Here is a 10,143-nt window from a genome sequence, read left to right as displayed (position 1 = left end):
AACTTAAAGATTAAATTAAAATGTGTTATAACAAAAGTTACATAACTGTACTGTACTTAAATGTAAAAAAAAAAAAAAAAAAAAAAAACCTTTACTCAAAGATTACATTAAAATGTATTAACTAGAGCTGTCATGATATTAAATTTTTCATATCACGGTTATTGTGGCCATAAGAATTCACAATAGCGGTACCAGGATAACAACCTTTGGGGGGGTGGGGGGGGGGGGGGGATATGTCAAATTATTTTTTACTTTGTTTATTAAGTTTTTCTTTTTCACCTAACGAACATAAGGATACTGATAAACGCAGGGTACAAGACTCTGGCTTTCTCCGTCTTCTTTGAAGCTCCTATGAAATAACAAGAGAGAAAATACTGTCAAGTTCAACAGTATGATGAATAAATATTAATGGTAACATTTTACAATAAGATGTAATTTGTTAACATTAATGTATTAACTAACATGAAAGAAAAATGAAAAATACATTTATCACACAATTTATTAATCTTTGTTAATATTAATAAAAATAGAGTCGTTCATTGTTCATGTTAGTTCACAGTGCATTAATGTTTACAAACACAACTTGTGATTTTAATAATGCGTAAGTAAATGCTGAAATTAAAGATGTGGAAATATTGTTCATTATTAATATTATTTATATATGTTAACTAATGTAATTAACTAATGTTAACTAATGAACCTTACTGAAGAATGACCTCAGATGATGCATTAAGTGCATGGCACTGCGACCAACTTAACGTTTTTCAGAGTTTAATGTAGCAATGTGGTCGCTCAGTTTTTCAAGATCAGTTTTAATCATATAATTGTTAATAGATTTGAACAAAGAAATAAAGTGTTACTACCCACAGGCCTTATTGATTGCAAATACAAAAATAAAACAAGTAAAGAAAATGCAGTACTTATTAAAATAATCACCCTTTACTTAAATATATGAACACAGAAAAACGCTGTTAACAGGTTAATATAACGCTTCCCATTCTATGACTAGTAAAGTAATGACAACTTACTCTGACAAACACAGCTTTCCTCGGAGTAGCTGCACCTTTGCATCATCTTCTTGTGTGACAGGTGTCAGCGTTAAGGCACAATACTGCCACCTGGGAGCTCAACCAGGTACTGGCGCTGGTGTATTTACATGTGAAAGTGAAAGTGAAAGTGAAAGTAACGTGACATACAGCCAAGTATGGTAACCCATACTCGGAATTCGTGCTCTGCTTTTAACCCATCCAAAGTGCACACACACAGCAGTGAACACACACAAACCGTGAACACACACCCGGAGCAGTGGGCAGCCATTTATGCTGCGGCGCCCGAGGAGCAGTTGGGGGTTCGGTGCCTTGCTCAAGGGCACCTCAGTCGTGGTATTGAAGGTGGAGAGAGCGCTGTACATTCACTCCCCCACCTACAATTCCTGCCGGCCCGAGACTCGAACTCACAACCCTTGGATTGCAAGTCCAACACTCTAACCGTTAGGCCACGACTGTGGTGTTATCATAAGAGAACTGTTCATTTTAAATATTGCAGTTATCGCTAATACCGGTACATTGTGACACACTAAATTAACATGATATCAATAATTGTTGCTTTGAATATCACGATTATCGTCATTTATGGTATATCGCAACACCGTAAGTATTAACATTAATTTATATTTAATTAGTGATTCCTCTGCGTACCACTAGAGGGAGCCTGAGTAACACTAGTGCAGGGGTAGGCAACGTCGGTCTTGGATAGTGATGGGAGGTTCGGATCATTTTACCTACTCTGACTTTTGAGTCTCGTTCAGCAAAATGAACGAACCTTTTTTCGAGTCATTTCATTCATTTTAGCAAATTGTAATTCAAATGTTACACGTTACTTCCCTAACACATCTACTAGTTACGCAAACGTTGATCACACTTCAAACAACACAAAACTTTAATGCTCTAAGAAACAGAAAAGATTCATTTATTATTTACCTGGGTCTTTAGCCTATGATTAGCTCACCTCACCTCTTATCTGACAAGGCTTCAGGGTTTGAGTTGTTCGTTCATCACATGAAAGCCCCATATGCTAAACCTATACTGTCTGAGCCAGAAAGAGAATTGATTAGTTCATCTTTCGAGTCCTCGGGTTTGAGTCGTTCGTTCATCACGTGATAGCCCCATACGCTAAACCTTTGATGTCTGAGCCGGAAAGAGAATTGATTAGTTCATCTTTCGAGTCCTCGGGTTTGAGTCGTCAAGTGACAGCTCTATACGCTACACCTATGATGTCTGAGCCGGAAAGAGAATTGATTAGTTCACCTTTTGAGTCCTCGGGTTTGAGTCGTTCGTTCATCACGTGACAGCCCCATACACTAAAACTGTGCTGTCTGATGAGCCGGAAAGAGAATTGATTAGTTCATCTTTCGAGTTGTTGGTTCTTTTGTCAGTACAAAACTCATAGGAAGTTGCGCATGTGCAACTGAACGAATCACTCCCCGAGATGACTCGTTCGTCCCAAGTCAAATTAAAGATTTGTTTCAAATGAACGAATCGTTCAAGAAAGATCTGTCACTAGTCCTGGAGTGCTGATGTCCTGCAGAGTTTAGTTCCAACCCTGAAAAAAAAACACACTTGTCTGTAGCCTTAGGCCCCATCCACACGGAGACGCGTTTCGATGTATAAGCATAAATTATGTATCGTATAGGCGTTTCATCCACACTGATCCGCCGTTTTGGGAGAGTGAAACCGATATTTTTTGAAACCGGGTCCTAGAGTAGATAAATTTGAAAACGCCACCCTTGCGTTTTCGTGTGGACAGTGAATACGTATATTTTCTGAAACGATGACGTCATCAACCCACGTCTTGCCCCTAGTCAGACACCGCTACGTCACGTAACAGCAACAAAAACATGAACAAACACTGAACGACTGTCTTTTTATTAACTAACATTGACACAGATTAATAAATGTATTGTTCCATGTTCATTTGTATACAGCACGCAAGGTTTATGTGCATAGTCCAAGTCTTCTTCTCCGTTTTTAGTGTATCTCTGTGGCAGAATTACAGCGCCACATGCTGGTCTGGCATGTATACTACATAGTTTTGCCTCGGTTTTGTGGTTTCGTGTGGATGCAGATATTTCTTGAGATGAGGAAAAAAAAAAATCGGATAGGGAAAGCTCTGGCTGCGTATGGACGTAGCCTTAGTAATCCTGAAGACCCTGATTAGCTTGTTCAGGTGTGTTTGATTAGGGTTAGAGCTAAACTCTGCAGGACAGCGGCACTCCAGAATGAACGTTGCCTATCCCTGCACTAGTGCTACTTGTACCACACTTTGAGAACCATTGCTTTAAACAATCTTAATTAATTTAAATTGTACCGATATTTGCAATTATATATTTCAGAAAACACGAAGAGTATGTTATCTTTGAGACTATTTTAAGATTTAAAAATAATAATAACACACCTAATGCATGGCATTCATATAAGGAAAATGTGGAAAAATCTCTAAAAGATAGACATTAACACATAACTTACCAGCAACACAACAACATCAGATGATCTAACTTGAGCATCTGTGATAAATTAATACAAAAATACACACACAGGTAATGTTATTTTTCTTCTGCAGGTTACATGTCCTTTACCTATTTGTAAACTCTGGTAATGTTACTTTATTATTTTTGAAAGGTAACGTTAACGTTAATAAAGAGCGATTTTCTTACCTCATTTTACCAGTATGTTTGCAGGACCTCGCAGAACACATCTGACCCTTTTTGTGTTCACATTACAGTTTTTGTTCTCCATTGACATGTCACGACTCAAATTCGCTCAAAATAAAAAAATTAACAGGCAAATATAAAATAATTCGGGACCGACTGAGCTCTCTTTTTTAGAAAGTTAATAATCAAAACTCACATATACAAATTTTATATCTGTACTTCACAATTCAAAATAAACTTAACTAGATATATGATGTTTTCTAAAGTGTTGGGAGAGGGGGGAAAGGACTCTTCAAAATTTTCCATCTTCACAGTGAGCCTAATAAACATTATATTTCAGTTACAACATGTTTTGACAGTCTCTTCTTGTGATGCAAGGTTTGGTTTGTTTGTGAGTGCATGTTAACATTTTCACATATTTTTCAATAGAAAAGCGTGTTCCGAGTTGTCTGGAAAACAGCATGTTCCAACACGTTTTCAACAAGATTCACTTTCACTCCATAACAAAGTTCTCCCTGATAACTAAATGGTTTGTGATTGGGTTCAATCGAATCATTCAAATCAACCTGATTTACTATTTGGACCTCACTGCACCTCAAGTTAACAGTTTATTCTTGAACATAAAATATTACTGACAGAGTAATATTTTATTGAGCCTCTGCTAAAACCTTAAGTCAAACTAAACAAGAGTTTAACAAAACATAATCACTGAAACGTACCAAAACATAATTTAAACAACTCATGTGGATAGACCGAAATACTTTGTATTTCTCTTTCTCAGAGGGAAAAAAAGAATAAATAACAACATCATTAGATAGGCTATTCAGAACAGCAGTCCCGCCCAAACGGTGTGAAAGGTGGGAAGAAAAAAAACATAAAATGTGCTTCATTTATTCAGACTCAAGACAATAGGAGCTCAGAGTGAAAGCCACAACTTCCCGTGCTTCATCAGTCAGACCAAAACTCTATTTTGAAAGAAATCATGCTTGTCAAATTTATCTGCGCTGTAGTCACCAGGGCATTGTTTATTTTAGTGTCTCTTATTGGTGTATGGAGGGTGACATGGGTTAAAAATAATAATTTATACTGGTTTCTGACTATCCTCTATCTACCTCTCGTGGCTGAAATGATTTTAACTCTGAGAAGAAGAAAAGGGAAGGATTATAAATGGTGAGTAGACTCATCAACATTTTTTTTTTGCAAGCATAAGAATTTTCCAGAGCTAAAATGTACCTTTTCTGGGATCAACATCCTAAAATATCATCTAGTGTGAAATTTGACAATGCAAGAAAATGGTAACATACAGTATTGCTGAGTGACTCAAACTCTGATCTTTTAGGTTTTCTCCAGCAATATTGTTTTTCCTCATCAGTATCATACCAACCATATGGATCCTTGAGTTGCACCATCAGAAAAACAAATTAAGTGATACTAAGGTAATAGTAAAAGAAAGCAATGGCAGATAGGATTTCAATTACCTTTCAGAAACACATTTTAGCTTCTCTCTTCTGTGCAAACCCATTTCATGTTGCTCTGAAATCAAGACAAATAAAAACCTGGGTGAATCCCACAGTCAATGCCTAATACATTACATTTTATAATCAATGTCTTATAACAAAAATGCTGATTACTGCAGTGTACTAATCTGGATTCATCTGAGAGCATTCAAGCCTTTCTTGATGAACGGAGAAACTCGACCAATGGAAGTGTGAGCCAGCAGGTACTGCCTCTTTGCCATTCACACCAATTACAGACATTTTCCATGGAAGTCTACAGTAATCTCTGAATCTCAGACATAGTTTATTTACTCCATTTTGCCTTAAAAACATAATGTCTACCTTGGGTGTTTTGCAAATACAGATGTTGGTTCAGCCCCCAGGACAAACAAGACCTGCGTTCATGTTCATGCATTGTTCATACCTGCTGTTATTTGTTCTGAAGTTGCCACATCTTCACATACTGTATGAGATTTATAGGACATGCTTTATGGAAGTGTGACCTCAGTTCTTCCAGAGAGCAATACTTCATAGCGGAATACTTACTTTGTGGTGGTATTTTAGGACCCTCTGAAATTTTTGTCATCGGTTTGTGCCAATGACTGGATCCTGGCCCTTCAGCAAATCGTCCTGATCCTGATGATAGTGGGGAAGTGGTTGCTACCGATTGCTGGAGGAGTCACCAGAGATGAAATATCCCAGCTGTTGCTCATCTTTGTGGGCACAGCTGCTGATATCCTCGAGTTCATCAGTGAGACCCTCAATGATGTGGAGTAAGTGTTGTTTGAGACTAAAAAAGACCTGCATTTTACATTTATTTCAATTCTCAGTGGTATTATTATTAAGTAAGTGCAACCCTGTAAAGCCTACTGTTTCATATTTGAAAGGCCTCTAAATTCTAAATATATAATTTTGAAAAAGTCCCTCTTCAAGTTGTGGTGCAGTGCTTGTCATTATGTTGTGAAATTTTTACTGATTTTTATTTACCGAACTGAAGCAGCTTAGATTTACAAGATTATATTTATTTATTTGAAAATCACTTTAAAATGTGAGTAGCAAATATGATATATCAGGCTTTTGCTCTCTCAATCATCATTGTATTGCTTTGCATTATATGTATATAACAGATCATAAACAAATTATTGGGAGATAGTTATGTAAGTATTCTGTTATATTATCATAAAGATTTCATTGATTTACATTACAAGCTGTGAGAATCATATTCATAGCTACCATATAAATATTAGAAATCACACCAGATTGCTCATTTTGGGCTTCTGAATAAAACTGAGGCTTTTTTTTCTCCTTGGGTATGAGCTCCATATTCTCCAATGTCATACTATATGAATCATAAAAGTCTCAAATATGGCACTCCACAAAAATCACAAAAGATTTTGTCTAAATGTACAATAAACTGTTCAATTAAATAATCTGAATATTATTTAATATATTAGGCCTTACAAGGTTAATTTTCCAAATGCTAAAACAGTTGAGGTGAAGAAAAGGGTAAAACAAAACCCCACAGAGTTTCAATGTCATATCACAATATTTTCTTGGTCATTAATATTTCATTGTAATCTGTTCCTTGTTCTAGGGAGGACAGTATACAATTTGTGTGCATTATTCTTGGGGTCTGGACATTGAGCATGCTACAGTTTCCTTTGCATTTCTCAGGTCTGTACCCTTTCATAACTGTTGTTTCATACACAAAAATATGAAATTAATTATGGCAGGAATTATAGATGCAAAATCTGAAGTATGCATAACCATAACCAAGAATGACAATATAATTTTAATCATTGTTGTAAAGTTCTTTCCTGTTTTTCATTGGCATCTCTCAGTGGTGAACACCAAACCTGAGGATATTTGTGAAGGCCAGGTTGGCTCTCTCATCTCCAAGTTCAGGACAGATATATGGGACATTGCGGGAACTATTTTTCTTCAAGATGGCCCCTTCTTTGTTGTCCGACTTGCAGTTATGATTTATTTTTCTGACTTTCATCAAATGCTGGTCTTCTTTACCATTAAGAACTTCCTAGTAGTGTTGATTAACATCTACAGGATGTGGGCCATTTGGATAGATAACAAACCTTGAGATGTACAAACACGATCTTGTTCAGTCAATCAACTGCAGTGATGATTCATTGCATCACAGTTGTTGTTGTTTTTTAATCATTGTAACGGAACAGCTTATTAATTATGTATACATAAACAACATGTTACATTATTAATAAGGCGGTCAAAGTAATGAGAGTAAAAAATGTGGTGCTTTTTGTGCTATTTTTAAGGCTGCTAATGCATGAATTCAATTTGACATCATAAACTTTTTTTATTCTGTTATTCTGGTTTCTTAAAGCAAAGCCTAGTAAGTGCAATGGAGCACAGATTTAGAATATGATCAATTATTTTTTTAATTACACTGCCTGTCAAATATTTGGAATATATATATATATATATATATATATATATATATATATATATATATATATATATATATATATATATACGGTATATTAAACAGTTTAGCAATTTAATGCCTTGTTAAACGTATTATTATTATTATTATTATTAAATGATACTTACTCCAAACATTTGTATCACACTTTCTTCATAAATAATAAGCTGCAGAAACCATTTTCAGCAGTGGTATGATAATAAGAAAAAATGTTTCTCGAGCAGCAAACAGCATATTAGAATGATTATTTTCAAATCATCTTCAAATTTCATCAAAGCTTGAGCATGAAATATAACTGAATAATAATAATAATAATACCCATAAAGTAATATTAAAACAGTTAAGTTCCTGTTTTTGATTGGAAATATCTCAAGCAGTGCTCACTGTAGAACCAAATGACATCCAGCTCCACCTCTGTGGAGATAATGGGTGGAGTTATGTTAAGTGATAGGGTAACTGGTAGGGTTAGGGTGTGACTGCGTCAGGGCTGCCAACTTTTGAGTTCAACTTGGAGTGAGAATTTCCATGGCGGGCTGGGTGGGGGTTTTGGTTGGGGTTGTTTTGTAAAAAAAAAAAAAGTTTTGCTTGACATCTAAACATGCCTAGTAGTTAACGTCATGTTGACTGGTACTGTATTTTTTATCATAAAATTATCTAAAATTAATATCGGAGTGCTGCTAAACTAATACATTTTCACCACAACAAGAATAGCAATGCACAGGGAGAGAACTGCTATAAAAATATAATTTGTCAAAACTGATGTGCATGATGCAATGTGAATGCAGACTATTGTAGTAATTGAAAAATACTTGAATTTTCATAGCAAATTATTTTTGTAATGACTAGTAAATTTTGCAGTTCTTTCGCTGTGCATTGCTATTGTTGTTGCGGTGAAAAGTTATTCATTTTGCAGCATTGCAATAGTTATTTCATACATATCTCTGGTTTCACTTGGATATATGTGACAATAGGGAAGAAAATACTATCACAACTTCCGTTTCATGCCAACTTTAAGCGATTCAGGGTCAGACTCTCTCTTTTTAGAGACACATCTTTATTTATGATGAGCTTTACGATTTTGGCTGTTTACATTACACACTGCATGAAAGGTAATTTTCAAAAATCCATAATAGGGGCACTTTAAATTAGATGGTGTATGTATTAGATCAATGTTTTTCTGTAATATCAATTATTTATGATGTGAAATGTTACAACTTTTCCTAACAGTTGAGGATGACCTGTACCACTGTCTTCAACCTCAGGCTTATCAGTTCTTTTTTTCCCTTGTGCTTTTCTGTATTCTTTAAACATAGAGTTCAGTTTCTTACTTCATCAGACCACAAGACTTGGTCTAAGTATGGTGTTGAATTGTGATACTGCTGTTTATGCTGAGGTTGCAGGTAAGGTTTCCTCCTTCCATTCAGATCATGTTTGTGCACACTGACCCCTGTAGAAGCTCAATATTCCCACAAGTTCTTTAATATGCTCAGTTCTGTATTATATGTATGTATGTATTTAATATGCTTAATTCAGTAATATGCTTTGTTCCGTATTCCTAACTACAATGATCAGTTCTATCAGTCTTGTATTCAGCATTTTTTAAATTCATTTTTTTAGTCAACTATTGATCATTTTTGGGATGTTTTTTATTTCATATAACTGCCTATGCATTAGGTTTCTTACTAGAAAAAAATACATATTTCACAGTATTATTGTTTTTCCTGTATTTTTGGTCAATTAAATTCAGCCTTAGTGAACATGAGACAACTTTATGCTTTTATGTACTGTAGGCCAAGCAGGGGTCAAGCTCAAAGCACAAAACAAACAATGAAAATACGTCACAGTGCCCTTTAAGGGCAGAACATGTTTAAACAATAAAAGTGTATGTCAAATTTTCATTTTATTAATTTATTTTGGCTTTCAAAAATTTTGGATAAAAGGAGGAAAGGATAGGATTCTTTTGATGGGATTTTGAATCAGGAAGAAGCTGACTGCAAATCTTGATAAACAAACATATACATAAGCTGATTGATGCTTTCCTCTTTAAACAATGGCTTGCCAGAGGAATGCAAGTTAGATAAAGATGGTCCTAATCATAGCTCACATAGCTGCGATTGAAAGAGGTGATCTGTGGATGTGTTCATCTATTAGTTCTGTCCTCTCCTGCCAGGCTAATTGGATGAGAGGAAGTCATGCGTGATAACTTATTTCATTCCCTTCCATTACACATTTATTATCTTTATTTTCTTATTTTGTTCTTTCTGACTGTACACTCTCAGAAAAAAAGGTACAGAATGTTACTGGGGCAGTACCTTTTGAAAAGGTACACTTCTGTACCTTTAAGGTACCAATATGGACTAAGGTACAAAGGTGTGCCTTTTGAAAAGGTACCACCCTAGTGACAGCTTTTGTACCTTTTTTTCTGAGAGTGTATGAAAGCTTTTCTAATAAAATACTTTTAGAATCCTACATTTAAAAACACT

At 35.3% G+C, this 10,143-nt stretch overlaps 1 protein-coding gene and 1 long non-coding RNA gene across 2 annotated transcripts; one reads left to right on the top strand and one right to left on the bottom strand.

Annotated features, from left to right (window-relative positions):
* Positions 1 to 35: 35 nt before the first annotated feature.
* LOC109056974 lies at positions 36 to 4,469 on the bottom strand. The gene is made up of 4 exons (XR_002012201.2): positions 3,713 to 4,469; positions 3,525 to 3,562; positions 1,029 to 1,143; positions 36 to 349 (listed from the first exon to the last, which is right to left on the bottom strand). It is a non-coding gene; the product is annotated as an uncharacterized LOC109056974 (long non-coding RNA).
* A 129-nt stretch (positions 4,470 to 4,598) lies between these two features.
* Positions 4,599 to 9,558, top strand: LOC109056983 (transmembrane protein 26-like). The gene is made up of 6 exons (XM_019074180.2): positions 4,599 to 4,879; positions 5,049 to 5,145; positions 5,346 to 5,429; positions 5,770 to 5,978; positions 6,800 to 6,879; positions 7,047 to 9,558. Exons 1-6 carry the CDS (start codon positions 4,692 to 4,694, stop codon positions 7,298 to 7,300), a joined length of 912 nt encoding a protein of 303 aa, XP_018929725.2. The 5' UTR covers positions 4,599 to 4,691; the 3' UTR covers positions 7,301 to 9,558.
* Positions 9,559 to 10,143: the final 585 nt, after the last annotated feature.

The sequence above is a fragment of the Cyprinus carpio genome, chromosome A12, assembly GCF_018340385.1.
Source record: "Cyprinus carpio isolate SPL01 chromosome A12, ASM1834038v1, whole genome shotgun sequence".
Taxonomy (NCBI): Eukaryota; Metazoa; Chordata; class Actinopteri; order Cypriniformes; family Cyprinidae; genus Cyprinus; species Cyprinus carpio.
The sequence above is the reverse complement of the archived record's forward strand: the minus strand, read 5'-3'. Positions and strand labels throughout refer to the sequence as shown.

What these genes read in the sequence shown, in the direction of transcription:
- LOC109056983 (XM_019074180.2), top strand. Translation starts at nt 4,692, where the DNA reads ATGCTTGTCAAATTTATCTGCGCTGTAGTCACCAGGGCATTGTTTATT. An exon ending in AAAGGGAAGGATTATAAATG is followed by an intron (nt 4,880 to 5,048) that starts GTGAGTAGACTC and finishes CTGATCTTTTAG; the next exon opens with GTTTTCTCCAGCAATATTGT. An exon ending in GTTTCCTTTGCATTTCTCAG is followed by an intron (nt 6,880 to 7,046) that starts GTCTGTACCCTT and finishes GGCATCTCTCAG; the next exon opens with TGGTGAACACCAAACCTGAG.